Source organism: Emys orbicularis, chromosome 1 (assembly GCF_028017835.1).
Source record: "Emys orbicularis isolate rEmyOrb1 chromosome 1, rEmyOrb1.hap1, whole genome shotgun sequence".
Lineage (NCBI taxonomy): Eukaryota > Metazoa > Chordata > Testudines > Emydidae > Emys > Emys orbicularis.
The window spans coordinates 2,872,964-2,892,220 of NC_088683.1; the positions used below are offsets into that span (position 1 = coordinate 2,872,964).

General features: G+C 55.9%; 1 protein-coding gene across 1 annotated transcript; it reads right to left on the reverse strand.

Moving 5' to 3' along the window:
• Nucleotides 1-1,101: 1,101 nt before the first annotated feature.
• Nucleotides 1,102-18,713, reverse strand: LOC135878312 (C-type lectin mannose-binding isoform-like). The gene is made up of 6 exons (XM_065403945.1): nucleotides 18,631-18,713; nucleotides 16,959-17,038; nucleotides 14,444-14,538; nucleotides 7,879-8,019; nucleotides 4,729-4,843; nucleotides 1,102-1,545 (listed from the first exon to the last, which is right to left on the reverse strand). The coding sequence occupies exons 1-6, from the start codon at nucleotides 18,711-18,713 to the stop codon at nucleotides 1,478-1,480; spliced, it is 582 nt and encodes a 193-aa protein (XP_065260017.1). The 3' UTR covers nucleotides 1,102-1,477.
• Nucleotides 18,714-19,257: the final 544 nt, after the last annotated feature.

Sequence of the window (19,257 nt, forward strand, 5' to 3'; positions counted from 1 at the left end):
CCAAAGTGGCTACCCAAGTGACTGAGCCTTGAGTCCAGACCAGGCCCCGACCTGGCCTACCAAATTTCAAGCCATTCTGACTAGGCGTGTGGCTTTTAGAGAAGATGCGAATTTCAGCACTGAAGAGATACTCGGATGCAAGTTGGATGGTGGAAGAGGCTATTGCCTTCCCATCATTCCTGGCCAGCCCTGGTACAGAGCTAGGGGTTAACCCCGCTGTTCACCTTGTCCAGGCTGAAAGCTGACTGCCCATTCCCTGGCTTTAGGGAAGGGTGGGGGGAGGCTGGAGGGGGTGATGTGCATTCTGGGTGGATGCACCTGTGTTCTTGGTTGCGGGGGGAGCCCTTGCACGGTAACACAATGGTGTATCGTCTACGCTAGTTTGTGGAGCAGCGGCTCAGAGGAGAAGATGGGCAGCTCAACGGCCAGGTCCTCAGCTGGTGGCCAGGGAGCTCTGCTGGTTTACTGCAGTGGAGCATCACTGACTGAGACCGGCAGCGGATCAGGCCCAGGAGTTGTACAGAGAAGTTCATTCTGCTGCCTTGCTGGCGTTGGCTCTCCCCTGCTGCCTGGACAGGTGACGTGCTCTCATTTGGTCACCTCTCTCATCCTTCACGTCAGGTTTTGGTCCTCAGACCCCTGGGGGCCCTCTGGACACCCCGCTGCTGCTGCTGCTGGTGGTTCTTCTTTTTCACAGAAAGCGCCTTCAGTGCTGCCTTAATTGACACCTCTTGAGCCATGAAGCCCTCACCCTTGGGACTGTCTGGATGTCAGATGGGAACATAAGAACATAAGAATGGCCCTAATGGGTCAGACCAAAGGTCCATCTAGCCTAGTATCCTGACTTCTGACAGTGGCCTTCACAGGTGCCCCAGAGGGAATGAACAGAACAGCTAATCATCAAGTGATCCATCCCCTGTTGTCCATTCCCAGCTTCTGGCAAACAGAGGGTAGGGACACCATTCCTGCCCATCCTGGCTAATAGCCATTGATGGACCTATCCTCCATGAATTTATCTAGTTCTTTTTTGAACCCTGTTATGGTCTTGGCCTTCGCAACATCCTCTGGCAAGGCGTTCCACATGTTGACTGAGCATTGTGTGAAGAAATACTTCCTTTTATTTGTTTTAAACCTGCTGCCTATTAATTTCATTTGGTGACACCTAGTTCTTGTGTTATGAGAAGTAGTAAACAATAATTCCTTATTTATTTTCTCACATGCACTGAGCTGAATGCTGGGGGGAAAGTTTATTATCACGTCACTGTGCTGAGATTGCTGAGAAGAGCCGAGCGTGGGTGCGACAGGGAGAGAAGGGGCAGAGCAGAGTGGGAGTGACACAGTGTAACACAGCGATGCTTTGCAGAAGGGACTTTGCAGCCGGGGACACAGGATCTGGTCTCCCAGGGGAGCCGGAGGGACCCGATTCGCTCACAGCCCAGGTGCTGGGAGCCCCCCAGATCCAGGCGACCTGCCTCCCCTAGGGTTTGCGTTTACAAATGAAAGAATATCTTGCTTCACAGGGAAAATCGTGCCATTTCTGAAAATCTAGAAAGAAAAACAGAAATGATCCCTGGGGTGAGGCAGGCTGGTGGTTCCTGCTTGTACAGTGACCCCAATCCTGCCCCGTGCCAGGCCCGACGGAGAAGATCTCAGCTCCTGTGCACAACCCTGAGGAAGAGGAAGGTGGGATGGAGCCCTGAGCACCGCAGATTGGGGCTGCCCCATCCTGCCGAGGCTCAGTGTGAAAGGGGAGAGGCCTGGTCCATGTGCTACTGCTCCTACCTCCCCCACCCGACGTGCCCCCCACCCCAGCCAGAGGGCCGAGGAGAGAGCGAGAGCCCTGCCCCAGGACTGGGGGCACCCGCTAAGGACCTGGGCTGCTGCCTCCCTCCCTGCTGAGTGAGCTGCCCCACAGCCAGGCCCCCTCCATGCCCTGCCCACCTGGGTCTGGCTACACCCATGGGAACATCTGTCCCAGGCAGGGCTCAGCCGCCATGCAGAGGGGATGTGTCCCTGCCCCAGGAGTCAGTGATACCGACCTGCTGTGCGCAGAGCAGCACGTTCCTCCCTCAGACCCCGTTACCCCTCTGCTCCGGGGGTGTCTGTGTCCATGCCCGGGGGCTGCCCCGGCAGTAGTATTCCTGCTTAGTCAGCCCAGAGAGCGTCCAGGGAAGGACAGTCCTGGGGCTGGGCTGGGTGGGCTCAGCCCCTCAGCAGCACCCCAGGCCCAGCAGGGAGCTCCGCGGGGGGTATAGGCCAGTCTCAGTGCCCCGTTCCCTTGGGTGAGGGTTTCTGCTGCTGTTTGACTCTATCCCTGTCCAGTGACTGCAGCCCTGGCTCTGCCCATCTGCCGGCATCAGGCCTGACGGACACTGAGCCTGTAACTCAAGACTGTATCATGATGCACACGTACCAGGGGCTGAGTTAAGGTTACATGGGCAGCCTTAGTCTGGCACTTCCTTGACTTTGGGACTTTCATGTTCCTTTGACATAATGTTTTGGGTGTAATTTCGGAATAGTTGATAAACGTAACAAAGAATTAATGGTTTAGTAAAACGTTAATCAATTATTACGAAGCCCAGTGCTCAACTGGCTGCTTGTTGCCATAGCGTGTGACTGTCTAACACACCCGGCTCATGGCGGGCCCAGGCCTGTCCCAGTGATAAATAGAATTGGTCTGAGCCCGGGCCCTGCCCCTCGCTCCCCCCACCCACTGGCACTGCAGGCCCTGTTGTGAAGTTACTGACATAAACTATGACTATCGATCATTGTTGCAACCACTGTTATATATTTGCACCAAATCTTGTACAAAGGAGGTCCAGTAAGGTGACTATGGAAAGGTTATGATTTGCTGGTTATGATTATGCTATCTGTATGTATGTGTCATTTTTGTAGTTGAAGTTATGAATATGGGCTAAGTACTTGTCTCTCACTGTGTTTTGATTCTCAGTAGCCTCAGTGAAGCATTTGGTCAGCATCCTGAGAAGGGACTATTCTCAGTAAGTGACCAATCAAGAAACACTGAACTGACAATGAACTTCGGGAGACGCCAATCCACATCTGAGCTTTCCTGGGAATGTTCAAACTAACATGGAAACAATGGCATCTGCCTGTAGAGAACTGAGTTATGCATGGACATGTGACTTGCCCATGTGACTCCAGACTCCATCTTGCCGCTGTGATTTTCCACAGTAAGAACAAAGGGGTGTCCTTCCACAGGGCAGAGAATATAAAAGGCCCTGACAACTCCTCCATCTTGTCTTCAATCCTGCTTCTGACTTCTGGAGGAACTTTGCTACACTGAACCTTTGCTGCAAACTGAAGCTCTGAAAAGGACTGAATGACCCATCCCAGCTGGGGATGTTCCAGAGACTTGATTTGAACCTGCAGTTTATTCCATCACTGTTACAAGCCTGAACCAAGACTTGGCCATTACTGTATGTCATTGATTCCATTTAACCAATTCTAGCTCTCATCTCGATCTTTTTCCTTTTATGAATAAACCTTTAGATTTTAGATTCTAAAGGATTGGCAACAGCGTGATTTGTGGGTAAGATCTGATTTGTATATTGACCTGGGTCTGGGGCTTGGTCCTTTGGGATCGGGAGAACCTTTTTTCTTTTACTGGGGTATTGGTTTTCATAACCATTCATCCCCATAACGAGTGGCACCGGTGGTGATACTGGGAAACTGGAGTGTCTAAGGGAATTGCTCGTGTGACTTGTGGTTAGCCAGTGGGGTGAGACCAAAGTCCTCTCTGTCTGGCTGGTTTGGTTTGCTTTAGAAATGGAGAAACCAGCCTTGGGCTGTGAATGCCCTGCTCTGAGCAATTTGTCCCGAATTGATACTTTCCGTTGTGTCCCACCAAAGGCAGCATCTAACACACCCGGCTCATTGTCCACCCCACTCAGACACAGCACTCGGTGATCAGGGCCAGGCAATGGATTAGTTGTGAATTTCGCCCCTCTCCTGTTCACAGCCTGTCTGCAAAGCGACCCCTCGAATCCACCAACACTGGCTAGTCCAGGGGTTCTCAAACTTGGGGTCCTGACCCCTCACAAGGTGGTTACATGGGGGTCGTGAGCTGTCAGCTCCGTGGGGCTGGCAGCCCCGAGTCACCATTCAATTAAATGACCCCTCTCGTTGTGAATGTATAACGGGGGTCCCACTGAGAGGCTTGCTGTGCGAAAGGAGGCACCAATACAAAAAGGTGGAAAACCACTGGGCTAGTCGCTGTCGCCGTCTGGGCTATTTGGAACTTTCACAAGCAGCCGGCGTGTGTGCAAATGCTTGTGAGTAACACAACCCTGTGAGGGGGACAAATGCAGCTCTGTTGCCCACATCATTGTGTGGATCAGTGTTTGCACAGCAGGGGTGCAACAGCAACTCAGAGCCATCACCCCTTAAAAGCTCAGCAGAGTCCTCGTCTGGGGCCAGGGGTGTCTGTCTGTCTGTCTGTCTCTGTTTGCGCGTGTTTGCATATGTCTCTCTTGCCTGTCACTGGAGCAGACATATGACCTGACCAAGGGGATCTGGTAAGCAGCAGTTTTACCAGGTTAGGCAAGGGGTTCTCTCCTGACTACCCTCCCAGCATAGGGCAGGGAAGAGAGGAGCAGGGATTTGCACTCCATTGCGCACTGAGGCCAGCCTGGATCAGTATCTCAGGATTTGTGTGGTCAGAGCGCTGCCAGGGTGGTAGGTGCATGTAGGTCTGAGCTGCCAGCTTACCTGTGTGGTAAAATAACACTGTGCAGTGCTCATTTCCTACCAAATTATTAGGTTGCCCTTTCTCCCAAGCTCTGAAGCTGAACGGGGATTCATCTGACCATCTCCAGCTTTGATCCTGCAGAGACAAAGGAGAGCAGAGCCCCTGTAAAACCCAAGATTACGCAGCTAGAGACATGCCCCGGAGCCGAGGGGCCATGGGCAGGGCACGGGCAGAGGCTGCCCAGTGACTCTGGAGACACTGATCATTGCTATGAAATGTCAGCGCTGACAACCAGGGCTACATTTACTGACAGCTGAAGTTACACCAGGACCAGCCCAACCCTTGGAAGTGTGAAAACAGTTAGTGGAAGGGAGAGTCTCCAGCACCCCCTGCTCCTGCCACCCCCACATCGCCGAGGGGAGCGCACCCCGACCTGCCCTCAGGTTCCACGTCCATCTCCAGCCCAGCCCGACAGGCAGCACCTGCAGCGTCATCCCACGCGCTGTCCCGCAGCCCCACGCTGCTGCCCCCGGTCTCTCTCGTGTGCACAGACCCACGCGGCGACGCTCCCAAAGCCCATCCAGAGGGGAGTTACTCTGCTCCCCGCTGCAGAGATCACGGCGGTAGGTCTGGGGGACGGGGGCGCTGGATGAAGCTGGGGTTCGCACTGTCGGGGATCAGGGGCTGCAGCAGAATTAGTCACCTGGCAACCCAGCCAGCACAGCCAGCCGGCCGCAGGCCACCCGCCTGACTGCACCCCTTGCCTGGGCAGGAAGGGCAGCTGGCCGGCTCTTGGCCCAGCAGCTCTCTGGCTGCTCAGTGTGTTCATGCCACGGCCGCGATCCTCCCTGTGCTGCTGCTCCTCGCCGGGCTCCTGTCCTGCTCCAGCCCTGCTCCTCCTCCTGCTCCTGCTGGTTTCCCAGCCTTGCTCCTGCTCCGTCCTGGCCACCTCGGCTTGCTCCTGGTCCCGGCTTCCTTACCCTGCCCCTGGGCTCCGGCTCTGACCCTCGATGTGCCGCCTGGGTCCCCTCCTGGCTCTGACCCTCGGCTTGGCTATTAATTCCTGACTCCGGCTCTGACCCTTGTGTTGGATCCGCTTCCTGCTCCTGCTCCGACCATTAAGCCTGACTGCCCACGGCCCCGCCTCTATCGTGTGTTCCCTTGGGCTGTTTGCTGGGGAGGGAAGCAGACGCCGTATGTGCCTGGAGTGGGCTGCCAGCACCTCAGCCGATGGGAAGGAGCCGGGAATGTTGGCGACAATCCCCTTGTTCTGTCCGTGCATTCAGGGATTCGGGTGGGTCCTGATCCCCCCCTTCCCTGTCCCTGAAGGGAGTTCTGGGTTATTAATTCCCCAGGGTTTTGTACGGGGCCGTGTCCCTCGGTGGGCAGCTCCTCAGTGGGCAGGTGCAGGGGGAGCTGCCGAGGGGCAGAGGCTGACGCTGCCCCAGGCTGAGTTGACCCCCCCGAGGGGTGAAAGGCTGCGACGTGGCCCAGGAGGTCTCTGTCTCTGGCATTTTATCACGGTGAGAAGTGAGGAGCCAAGAGCAGTCGGGCGTGTTTAGCAAGTGACGACACCCTGTCGGCTGGAGGGAGCCTCGTGCAGGAGTCTGCGCCGTCACTGCCCCCCGAAACACCAGCCTCTCCCGCGATCTGGGGCCAGACAGGAGCGGCTGCAGCAGGATGCGTCTGTGCTGCCCAGCAGTGCTGCCCACGGATCTCCCCCGTCTCCCATCGGTCCCACCGGCGGCATTGCTCTCCGGCTGCCGGCCGGCTAGCAGGGCCAGCAGCACCCACCACGTGCGCCCAGCCCCGAGCTCTCAGAAACGTCCCGTTCAGCCTCGGCAGCTGGGTGTGTGGATTAACAAGCAGGGGTTGGCCGTGACCTGGCTCAGGGACAAGCAGTGGCACAGCGAGCCCGGAGCAGCAGAGAAGCTGTATGCAGGGGAACCCACCGAGGAACAGCGTGCAGCACCAGCAGCACCAGCAGCAGGCACCGGGGAGCAGCGTGTGGGGCAGGCTGTGACTGTCAGACACTGCAGCCGGGGGCAGCTCTGTGCAGGGTTTATGGAGGAGCAGCGGCTGGGCAGGGCCCCAGGGAGAGACACTGACTGAGCCTGGCCTGAAAAGCAGCCTGCATAGGCACAGACTCTGTGGGTGCTCCGGGGTGAGGGGCGAAATGGGCTGGCAAGAGGAGGGGTGGGGGCAGGGCTGGGCGCCGCATCAGGGGGCCTTTCCCAGATGCTGGGGAGTGGAAGGGGTGGGACCGGCCCCTCCCAGCCACTAGCTCACTGCTCTGCTGCATGGCGGGCTGGCGGCTGCCTGGGAGAGCCTGGCTGGGGAGGCGGCTTCTGCTCCCCGTCTCTGGGCTCGGGTGCTGGGGACAGGGAGTGAGTGAGCCGGAGCTCCCCCACCCCGCCCCAGCACATTTCCAGCTCGCTCAGCATCAGTCCCTGGCAGCCGAGCCGGGCAGGGAGCAGAAGCCGCCTCCCCATCCAGGCTCTGTCAGGCAGCTGCCAGGCGGCAGAGCAGCACCCGGGAGGGGCCGGAGTTAGAAGTGGCTCCCTCCTGCTCCCCGCCCAGGCTCCTTCCCTCCAGGGAGGGCAGCAGCATGTGCCGTGGCGGCGGGGGCAGGCGCAGTGGGAGAACAGAGCCCCTCCACAGGCAACGTGGGGTGGGGAGAGTGTGGTCGCCCTGGGCTGGGTGTGGGGGAGGGTTGGTCGGGGGGCACATGTGTGTAACCTCCCCTTTAGATCGTGCCCCCCCCCCCAGTATGGGGAGGCACCGGTCATCTAAGGGGCGCCCTTGGGGGAGGGGGAAGAATGGGGCAGGAAGAGGTGGAGCAGGGGCAGGAAGAGGCAGGGTGGGGTTCTGGGGGAGGGGGCTGAGGGCTAGAGACTGGACTGGAGAGCCCCCCCCGGTGTGGTGGGTCCCTGGGCTCTAGTGTCACGAACGTGAATATTAATACCAGCAGTTTATACTCTGCACCGGGCGCTGGGGATCGACCCTGTAACTGAAAACACAGGCGGTTACAGCCCCTTTTCACCCCGTTCCCATGGAAATCCTGCTCTGGTGGCACCCCCGCCCCAAACAACAACCTCACTGAGCAGAGACACAGAGCCCAGGGGCCTGGGGAGGGGCTGCCAGAGGCAGAGCGGGCACCGGGCACTCACCTGCTTAGAGTTTGAGAGTCCGATCCAGACATGATTCTTCTTTGGGGGGTCCCCCTTGATGTAATGGGCCAGCATATTCTTTTCTTCGGCACTGTGAATGGAGGCGAGATGGGCCCCAGGCCAATGCTGCTGGCACTCAGCCTGGGACAAGAAAAAACAAAGCTAGTTACCCCCCACTGCAGGGAGCAGCAGGCGCGAGTCCAGCACTGTTCTGGGCCCTGCCTCCCCCGGGCAGCAAGGGCTGTGAGGGGACAGGACCCCGTGTTAGTGCCTCTCCCCTCCCCAGGACCAATGGGAGGAGCAGGTAGAGCCGCCTCCCTCTCTCCATCCCCCTTCACCTTCCCGGCCCCCACCCCACTCAGCACAGACACAGCCACCCTGTGCCCTGCTGGCGGCACCGAATCCCTCCCGCGCCAGCTCCTGGGCTCTGCTCTGAGCACTGGCCTGCCCTGGGCCATGGCTCTGCCAGACACACCCGCTGTCATGCTGGGAGGGGAGCACAGGTGTGGCTGATGAAGGTCACTGTGCTGACCCCAGGCACTTGGACTCTGCCAGGCACTCGGCTTGTGCACATGAGCAATTAGCACCACATGACCTCAGTGCAGCCCTGGCCGAATGGATTTCCTGGCAGATCTCACAGGGCCCTACAGCCCGGGCTCCAGCCAAGCCCAGAAGCCTACACAGCAATGAAACAGGTGTGGCAAGCGGGCAGCAGGGCGACTGGCAGAGAGGCTGGCGGCGAGGGCCAGAGCAGAGCCCCACAGAGAAACGCAGCAATCGACCGTTGGGGTGACGAGCGAGTGCCTGAGCAGTGCAGCGTGTAAGGTGCCTCCTTTCCCCTCCTCCACACAGGGTGGGAGGTGAACTCTGCGGATGAACCTCTGAACTCTGGGGCTGCACTAGCCAAGGACAGCAACTGTCAGTGGGGTACAGAGAAGGGATGGGCACGTTAATGGGACATTTGGGTTGCTGGACTTAAGTACCTGAGGGGAAAAGGACACCGCCCAACTTACTTGGGGGTGGGTCGTTTGTGTTTATGAACCCTAGTTGTGTTTTTTTCCCAAAATAATGCTGAGTTTTTCCCCTCCTTTTATTAAAAGTTTTTGCTACACTCAGACTCAGTGCTTGTGAGAGGGAAGTATTGCCTCTTAGAGGTGCCCGAGGGGTGGTGTGTAATTATCCCAGGCCACTGTTTGGGGGCTCGATCTGGTTCTGTGTTGTACTGTTGAAACGGAACCCCTAGAAACTGAGCCTGGCCCATGTTGCTGCTGGCTTCACCTGGCAGAAGGGTTACAAACATGATAAAGTGCAACATCCCTGTGGTGGGGAAAACACCACAGCAGCCCACCAAGGTAGCATTTCATTTCAGAAATGAGGAAGTTTGTGAAACAGAAATTAAAAGGTAAAGCACAAAAAGTGAAATCCCTGCAAGCTTCATGGAAACTTTTTAAAGACACCATAATAGAGACTCAACTTAAATGTATCCCCCAAATTAAAAAACATAGTAAGGGAACCTAAAAAGTGCCACTGTGGCTAAACAAGAAAGTAAAAGAAGCAGTGAGAGGCAGAAAGGCATCATTTAAAAAGTGGAAGTTAAATCCAACTTGTTAAGTACATCAGAAGCAGGAAGCCTGCTAAACAACCAGTGGGGCCACTGGACAATCAATATGTAAAGCAGCACACAAGGATGATAAGGCCATTGCAGAGAAGCTAAATGAATTCTTTGCATCGGTCTTCACAGCTGAGGATGTGAGGGAGATTCCCAAACCTGAAACATTCTTTTTAGGTGACTGTCAGGGTTCCCTCCACACTCTGAACTCTGTGGTACAGATGTGGGGACCCTCATGGAAGACCCCCTAAGCTTATATTCCAGCAGCTTAGGTTAAAAACTTCCCCAAGGCACAAATTCCTTTCCTTGTCCTTGGACGGTATTGCTGCCACCACCAAGTGATTTAGACAAAAATTCAGAAAAAGAGTCACTTGGAGTCACTTGTTCCCCAAAATATTCCCCCAAGCGCTTTCACCCCCTTTCCTGGGGAGGCTTGAGAATAATGTGAGTACCGACCAGACCCTTTGTCCCTAGGACACTGAAAATCAAACAGGTTCTTAAAGGAAGAACTTTATTTAAAGAAAAAGTAAAAGAATCACACCTGCAAAATCAGTATGTAAGGTAACTTTACATGGTAATAAAAAGATTTAAACACAGAGGATTCCCCTCTAGGCTCAGCTTCAAAGTTACAAAAACAGGAATAAAACTCCCTCTTAGCATAGGGAAAATTCACAAGCTAAAACAAAAGATAGTCTAACACATTTCCTTGCCTTTACTATCAATTTCTGTAATTTTATATGTATAATTTCAGGTTTGTTTTCAGGTATGCTTGGTCTCTCTCTCCATCCAGAGAGGGAACAAAACAAAGAGAGCACAAACAAAACCTCCCGATTTGAAAGTATCTTCTTTCCCCATTGGTCCTTCTGGTCAGGTGCCAACTAGGTTAATTGAACTGATTAACCCCTTACAGGTAAATTGATTCTATACCTCTGACCAGGAGGGATTTTATGTTACTGCATACATAAAGGTTGATACCCTTCCCTTTATATTTATGACAGTGACAAATCTGAGGAACTGTCCCAAATTAAGGTATCATTAGATGAGGTTTTGGAACAAATTGATAAATTAAACAATAAGTCACCAGGACCAGATGGTATTAACCCAAGAGTTCTGAAGGAACTCAAATGTAAAACTGAAGAACTACTAACTGTGATACCATATGATTGGAGGATACCTAATGTGATGCCAATTTTTTTAAAAAGCTTCAGAGGCGATCCTTGCAATTCAAGGCCAGTAAGCATAACTTCAGTACCAGAAAAACTGGTTGAAACTATAGTAAAGAAAAAATTGCCATACACATATAGATGAACATAATTTGTTGGGGAAGAGTCAACATGGTTTTTGTAAAGGGAAATCATGCCTCACCAATCTACTAGAATTCTTTGAGGGAGTCAACAAGCATGTGGACAAGCGTGATCCAGTGGGTCTAGTGTACTTGGATATTCAGAAAGCCTTTGACAAAGTCCCTCACCAAAGGCTCTTAAGCAAAGTAAGCTGTCATGGGATAAGAGGGAAGGTCCTTTCATGGTTCAGTAACTGGTTAAAAGATAGGAAACAAAGGGTAGGAATAAATGGTCAGTTTTCAGAATGGAGAGAGGTAAGTAGTTGTGTGTCCCAGATGTCTGTATTGGGACCAGTCCTGTTCAACATATTCATTAATGATCTGGAAAAAGGGTTAAACAGTCAGATGGTAAAATTTGCAGATGATACAAAACTACTCAAGATAGTTAAGTCCAAAGCAGGCTGTGAAGAGTTACAAAGGTTTCTCACAAAACTGGGTGACTGGACAATAAAATGGTGGATGAAATTCAAGGTGGATAAATGTAAAGTAATGCGCATTTGAAAACATAATCCCAAATACGCATATAAAATGATGGGATCTAAATTAGCTGTTACCACTCAAGAAAGATCTTGGAGTCATTGTGGATAGTTCTCTGAAAACATCCACTCAATGTGTAATGGCAGTCAAAAAAGTGAACAGAATGATGGGCATCATTAAGACAGGGATAGATAATAAGATAGAAAATATCATATTGCCTCTATATAAATCCATGGTACATCTATTTCTTGAATACTGAGTGCAGACGTGGTCGCCCCTTCCTTAAAAAAGATATATTGGAATTGGAAAAGGTACAGAGAACGGCAACAAAAATGATTAGGGGTATGGAACAGCTTCCGTATGAGAAGAGATTAATAAGACTGGGACTTTTCAGCTTGGAAAAAAGACGACTACAGAGGGATATGATCGAGGTCTATAAAATCATGACTGGTGAGGAGAAAGTAAATAAGGAAGTGTTATTTACTCCATCTTATAACACAAGAACTAGTGGTCACGAAATGAAATTAATAGGCAGCAGGTTTAAAACAAAAAAAAAGGAAGTATTTCTTCACACAACACACAGTCAACCTGTGGAACTCTTTGCCAAAGGATGTTGTGAAGGCAAAACTATAACAGGGTTTAAAAAATAAGTAGATAAATTCATGGAGGATAGGTCCATCAATGACTAATAGCCAGGCTGTGCATGGATGGTGTCCCTAGCCTCTGTTTGGCAGAAGCTGGGAATGGATCACTCGATAATTGACCTGTTCTGTTCATTCCCTCTGAAGCACCCAACATTGGCTACTGTTGGAAGGCAGGATACTGGGCTAGATGGACCATTGCTCTCACTCAGTATGGCGGTTCCTATGTACACAGGGCCCCATCACCACCCTCATGTCCTGGGCAGCGACTCCCTGGCCAAATGCCAGCCAACAATGAGGATCGAACTGGAGACCTTCAGCACAGCCCTCCAATCAGAGCTAAGGGAGCTGCTTTGGTAACACCGAGTAAGGAGCAGGCCCTTCCTGAGCCGGCCTAGAGGGAGACATGACCCCATCTGGGCCCGGACCGTCCCTGGCAGACACAGCGCATGACAAGCACATTGGGTCCAGAGGAGATCGTGCCCCAAAAAGATCTTGGAGTCATCGTGGATAGTTCTCTGAAAATGTCCACGCAGTGTGCAGAGGCGGTCAAAAAAGCAAACAGGATGTTAGGAATCATTAAAAAGGGGATAGAGAATAAGACTGAGAATATATTATTGCCCTTATATAAATCGATGGTACGCCCACATCTCGAATACTGCATACAGATGTGGTCTCCTCATCTCAAAAAAGATATACTGGCACTAGAAAAGGTTCAGAAAAGGGCAACTAAAATGATTAAGGGTTTGGAACGGGTCCCATATGAGGAGAGATTAAAGAGGCTAGGACTCTTCAGCTTGGAAAAAAGGAGACTAAGGGGGGATATGATAGAGGTATATAAAATCATGAGTGATGTGGAGAAAGTGGATAAGGAAAAGTTATTTACTTATTCCCATAATACAAGAACTAGGGGTCATCAAATGAAATTAATAGGCAGCAGGTTTAAAACAAATAAAAGGAAGTTCTTCTTCACGCAGCGCACAGTCAACTTGTGGAACTCCTTACCTGAGGAGGTTGTGAAGGCTAGGACTATAACAGAGTTTAAAAGAGAACTGGATAAATTCATGGTGGTTAAGTCCATTAATGGCTATTAGCCAGGACGGGTAAGGAATGGTGTCCCTAGCCTCTGTCTGTCAGAGGGTGGAGATGGATGGCAGGAGAGAGATCACTTGATCATTGCCTGTTAGGTTCACTCCCTCTGGGGCACCTGGCATTGGCCACTGTCGGTAGACAGGATACTGGGCTAGATGGACCTTTGGTCTGACCCGGTACGGCCTTTCTTATGTTCTTATGTTCTTATATTGTATTCTGCTCCCCAGCCTGACCAGGGCAGGTTGTTCCTTCGCTCTGTCTGGGGCAGTGTGAAATGTGCCAGCCCTGGGCTCCCACCTAGGGTTGCCAGGCGTCCAGTTTTTGACCAGAACGCCCGGTCGGAAAGGGACCCTGGCCGCTCTGGTTGGCACTGCCGACCAGGCCGTTAAAAGTCCGGTCAGCGGCACAGCAGGGGCCCAGGGCTAAGGCAGGCTCCCTACCTTCCCTGACTCTGCAGAGCTCCTGGAAGTGGCTGCCAGGTCCCTGCAGCCCCTAGGCACATGTGAGCCAGGGTGGTTCCGTGCGCTGCCCCCGCCCGAGTGCCGCTTCCGCAGCTCCCATTGGCTGGGAATCACAACCAATGGGAGCTCTGGGGCAGCCATTTCCTAGGAACTGCAGTAAGTGCTTTTGGGACCCCATACCCCGATCCCCCTCCCACACCCCAATCCCCTGCCCCAGCCCAAAGTCTCCTCCTGCACCCAATCTCCCTCCTCGAACCCACACCCTGTTCACACCCCATCCCCGTGCCCAGCTCTGAGCACCTCCTGTACCCCAAACCTCTCATCCCTGGCCTCACCCAAGAACCACCCCTCTGCCAGAGCCATGACCCACCACCCGCACCTCAACCCCCTGCCCCAGCCCAGAGCTCTCTCCTGCACTCGTATCCCCTCATCCCTGGCCCCACCCCAGAGCCCACACCCCCAGACTGAGCCTGCATCCCCTCCCTCACTCCAAACCCTTCGGTCCTAACCTGGAGCCCCCTCCTACACCCCCAGCTCAGAGCCTATACCCCCCCTGCACCCCAACTTCCTGCTCCAGCCCAGAGCCATCTCCCACACCCCAAATCCCTCATCCCTGGGCCCACCCCAGAGCCCGCACCCCAGGCCGGAGCCCTCACCCACCCCCGCACCTGAACCCTTTGCCCCAGACAAGTGAAAGTGAATGATGGTGGGGGAGAGTGACAGAGGAAGGGGGGATGGAGCAAGTGGGGGTGGGGCCTCGGAGAAGGGGCGGGGCAGGGGTTTGCGCTTAGAAAGTTGGCAACCCTACCCCTGCCCCTCCCACTGTAGCAGATTCCCAGCCTAGCCCAGATCACTTCCTCTGATATTCACCCTAAACCACCCCATCCCCCAGCCTCCAGCTCCAGCCCAGCGCCCCTGAACCCCACTGCTCACAGCCTCTCACCTCAGCCTCCATCCAGTTTTTCTCTTGGGGGACGTATCGATAGCAGCTGTCGTGGAAGGGTAGCCAGCCCCTGGGACATGCCACACCCTGTACCCCTGCAGAGAGAGGGGGCCGGGGGGCAATGGTGGGGACAGGACACCGCGTTTAGAGGCTCTTTCAGAGGCAGAGCCGTTGCTTTAAATTAGGACAATTAACTTTGGGATCCCGTTTGGGGCTGTGTCTGGCTGGCAGGAGCCTCCAGGCCCTGGCGCTGCAGGAAGAAGCTGGGTTTGCCCAGACCCCACATCGGCAGAACAGGGCCCCTGAAACCCAGCCCTGAGCAGGGATCCCAACAGGGCAGGGCCTCTGGGTTTGCATGGGACAGGGGCTCCTTTCCCCAGGGCTCCCTGGGGGGAGGAAGGAGCAGTGCACTGTGGGGGGGGGGCTGATAGGCCTTCCCTGCTCCTGCCCCAGGGAGCCCCATGGACTCCAAGCTCTGAGAAACGGGGGAAATATGGAGCTGCCAGTCACAGTGGCCCCCATTCAGCTGCATCCCTCGGGCAGAGGGAATTCCTGCCACCCTGAGCTCCTCCCCCTCTCCCCTTGGGCCATGCGGGACAGTGGGGCCAGGGAACCCGGCAGTGGGGCAGAAAGGGAACACCCAGGGCCAAGGGGTGAAGCTGGGGGAGCAATGGGGTTGGCACAGACTGGGACGAGAGGAAATCGGGAGCAGGGGCCCAGTTCTGGATGGAAGGATCTGGGGGATTGAAGGAGGAGGGAAGGGAGAGAGGTGCCCAGGGAGATGGGGCATAAAGAGGGGGAATAGCAGGGATCTGTGGGGCTGGGGCCAAGGAGAAGGGAACACTGTGCAAGCACTGCCCTTCTCAGGGCTGGGGGCTGAGAGGGACGGGGTGAAGCCGTGTCCCAGCAGGGGGAGGGAACAGGACAGTCTGGAGGAGAAAGGCACAGTGTGCAGGGAATGGGGCAGCCCAGCCGGGATCAGAGGCCGGATTGGGGATAAGCTGGGGTTGGAGCGGAGCCATGACCAGCCCTTGGAGAGGGACCCCGTGGGGCACACCCAGCCAGTGGGAGGGGAACACGGGAGGATGGGATGGGAGTCTGTAGCTGATGGGGGTTGAGCGCCCATTTCCCAGGGACTGGTCCCACCCAGAAGCATAGCTAGGGGGGAGCAGGGGGAGCAGCCGCTCCCTCTGAGCACATTCTCCAAAAGTGGCACCTTAGGCGCCAACCCCTGGGTGCTCCGGGGCTGGAGCACCCACGGGGAAAATTTGGTGGGTGCAGAGAACCCTCCGGCAGCTCCCTGCCCTGCCCCCCAGCCCCAGCTCACCTCCACCTCCTCCCCTGAACGCGCCACCCTGCTCTGCTTCTCCGCCCCTCCCCCCTGGCTTCCCGCGAATCAGCTGTTCGCGCGGGAAGCCTGGGAGGGCAGAGAAGCAAGCGGCAGCTTCGCGCTCAGACCCAGGGAGGCGGAGGTGAAGCGGGGGTGAGCTGGGGCAGGGAGCGGTTCCCCTGTGCGCCCCGCCCCCCCCCGGGTTGCCTGCTGCAGGCAGCTCCCCACAAACACACACTTAACAGCAGCGGCGGGAAGCGGAGCAGCCCGGCCCCAGCCTGCTTCACTCTGCCAGTTCCGAGCCGCGTCACTCCACTTCCCGCTGCCGGTGAGTGCGGGGAGGTTGGGGAAAGGATGCCCCCCTGCACTCACCGGTAGCGGGAAGTGGAACAATGCGGCCCCAGCCCGCTCCACTTTCCTTGCTCCTGCCCCTACCCCAGCCGTGTTGCTTGGAGGGGGCTGGGGAAAGGTTCCCCCTCCCCTGCACTCACTGGCGGTGGGAAGCAGCGTGCCGTGGCGGAGTGGAGTGGGCTGAGGCCGGGCTGCTCCGCTTCCGCCACTGCCGGTGAGTGCAGGGGGGATCCCTTCCCCCAAGCCCCCTCCCCTGAGCGACACGGCTGGGGCTGGGGCGAGGGAAGCAGAGGCTGCTCCCCATCTTCCACTAATCCCCTGGGCCACTCTGGGCCTGCGGGGCCCCCAAAAGTGCCTCCCACAGCTTCTGCCTCCCAGACCCTCCAGGTCTTCGGCGGCGGGACCGTCAGTGCTGCCGAAGAAACCCAGAGTGAGAGAAGGGCCCGCCGCCGAAGACCCGGAGTGAGTGAAGGGCCCGCCGCCGAAGACCCGGAGTGAGTGAAGGGCCCGCAGCCGAAGACCTGGAGCGCCGCAGCGGGTGGGGCCTTTTTTTTTTTTTATTGCTCCCCCTGTTCCCTCCACCTGGCTACGCCACTGGTCCCACCCTATCCTCAGGATAAGAGCAGACCCTGGGGGGGACTTTCACCCACCTTCTCTCACCTGCTCCCTGGGGAGGGGCCGCAAGGCCTGGGCTCTCCCCAGGGCAGTGACCCCCAGCAGCAGGAGACGGGCAGTGGCTCTGGGAGTGATGAGGGAAATGAATTCACTTCCCAGTTCCCACCATGGCAACCAGCATCTGGGGACTCCAGCTCTGAGGGCCAGGCAAGGACTCACCTGCCAGCGAGGGGTTAAAGATCAGGCAGCCGAGGAGGCAGAGGCTGAAGTAGGCGACTGGCCCCATCTTCTCGCTTTCCCTGGGGAGAAAACACACAAGGGAGATGTGGCCATGAGAGCCTGAGACACCCCCCAGAGCAGCCCCTGTCTCCCATGGGGCATGTCACAGGGGGAGGCGCTTCGTTGCTGGGGCTATTTGCTAAAGGGCCTGGCTGGGCTGGAAGGGCCCCAAGAGGGATCCCGTCCCCCTGCCCTGGGGAACCGAGCTCGGAGCCCATCTCGCTGGATCCAAAGAGCCCTTCCTCTTCCACCCCTCACTGAGCCAGGTCCCAGCTTCTCAGTGGCCGGGCTCTGCAAGCAGCAGCACCAGGGACTCCCCAAACCAGATCTGCAGGTGGGGAGGAGCCAGGGGGAAGCAGGGAGGCCATGGCCACTCAGACGGGACCTGGGTCCCAGGCACCAGGGTCCCATTTGCAGAGCAAAGCTGTTCTCAGAACGGGCATTTGCCATCTCCCGCTGTCCCTCTCTCCCCCATGCTGGAGCTGTCAGGTCCCCATGATAGCCACCTACATGGAACGTGGAGGGAGGGCACAGGTGGCAGGAGGGGAGTGTTTGGAAGAGGCACCAGTGCCACCAGGATGGAGGCCAGTCTGTGTGCACGTGGCTGGAATGTCAGCTGCAGGTGCAGCACCTCTGCAACCGTTCTCTGACTAGAGACCAGTTTAGTTTTAGAAACTTGGAGTCCTCTCGTGTTATCTTCCAGCACCTGGTACATGAGACACCCACTGACCCCACCCCCGGGGCCTTTCCCCACTAACAGGTGTTTCAATCACACTCATATTTCCATGTCCAGGGAGATCATGTGTCTGGAAAGCCAATACCGTGTGGTTGGGACGGGGGGGAGGGGAGGGGTTATAGTTACTGCAGCCCATGGTGGGGGCTGGTGTCACGGAGTGTGGGGGAGTCAGCGCCCGGCAGCCCTCTTCCTGAGATTCACCGTAACTCTCAGCCAGCCAGTAAAATGGAAGGTTTATTGGACAATAGGAACGCAATCTACAGCAGAGCTTGTAGGTACAACCCGGACCCCTCAATCAAGTCCTTCTGGGGAGTTCAGGGAGCTTAGACCCCAGCTTGGGGTTCCCTGCATTGCACCACCCAGCCCAAACAGGAAACTAAAACCAAAACCCTCCAGCAGCTTTCTCCACCCCGCCCCTCCTCTCTTTTGTTCAGTCTCCGGGGCAGAAGGTGTCATTTCTCCCAAACCTCCTCCTGGCTCAGGTTACAGCTCAGGTATCTCCCTGCAAGGGCAGCCCCCAATCCCCAATGTAACTCCCCTGCTCCATCACAGCTGGGACCCCTGTTGCACCATTATTAAGAAATGGGGTCCAATGGGGGAGCCGCCCTGCACAGTGATGATCCAGCAGGGACTGGACACAGGACTGGAGGCTGGGCCCAGCTCCCGGAGGGGCAGAGCGCTGGGCACAGCTCCGCAGGGTGTTAGGGTGCCGCGTGCAGGGCTGAGCGGGGTGGGAGGAAGGGGTGAGACAGAGACGGCCCCAGGGTCGGGGGACACACACGGGACAAGTTTGGCCACCCACCCCCGTAACAGATCAGCTGCCGCCAGCCACCCAGCGCAGGAGGAGGAAGAAGCTGGAGGAAGCCAGGGTCTCACCTGATTGTCTTGCTGGGTAGCTGCTCTGGTGCTAGGCCAGTCCAAGTGCAGCCTGCATGGGACACTGGCCGGACACGGGGCATTTATAGACCAGTGCGGGGAGGGGACCAGGTGTCAACACTGAACATGCAAATCTGTCCTGAGGACGGATCCAATCATTTAACGCCCAGGCAAACAGAGATAAGAGGAGCCAGGACCCAGCCACCAGCCGGGCTGTGAGCAGGAGGAAGCATTTCTCAGGGCTGAGATAACAGATAAAATGAAAGCTATTTCCTTCCCTTTCCCCTGCCTGTCTGTCAGCGCTGAGATGAGTGTGGCTGTAGGGAGCCATCGTGCCCTGCCCTGACTGGCCCAACTGCTCACGTCCATCTTGTCCCATGGAAAGTTCCGGGCAGATCCCCAGGGAGTGTAGATCAGCTGGAGTCCCCCTGAAGTCAGTGGGGGGATCCCCAGCGGGTACAGTCTGGTGTGGGGCTATTGGAGTCCTGGGGTCAGACCCCCAGCGGGTGGGCGTTGCTCAGAGCTCCGCTGGAATCACCGGGGCTAGAACCCCAGCGCGTGTAAACTGGCCAGAGCTCCACGGGAGTCAATGGAGTCACACCAGCTGGGGATCAGACCCCCATCAGT

Excerpts from the sequence above, each read along its gene's own strand:
- LOC135878312 (XM_065403945.1), bottom strand. The coding sequence starts at position 18,713 with ATGCCCCGTGTCCGGCCAGTGTCCCATGCAGGCTGCACTTGGACTGGC. Across the intron at positions 17,039-18,630 it reads CTACCCAGCAAGACAATCAG|GGAAAGCGAGAAGATGGGGC; the intron begins GTGAGACCCTGG and ends TTTTCTCCCCAG. Across the intron at positions 14,539-16,958 it reads CTTTAACCCCTCGCTGGCAG|GGGTACAGGGTGTGGCATGT; the intron begins GTGAGTCCTTGC and ends CTCTCTCTGCAG.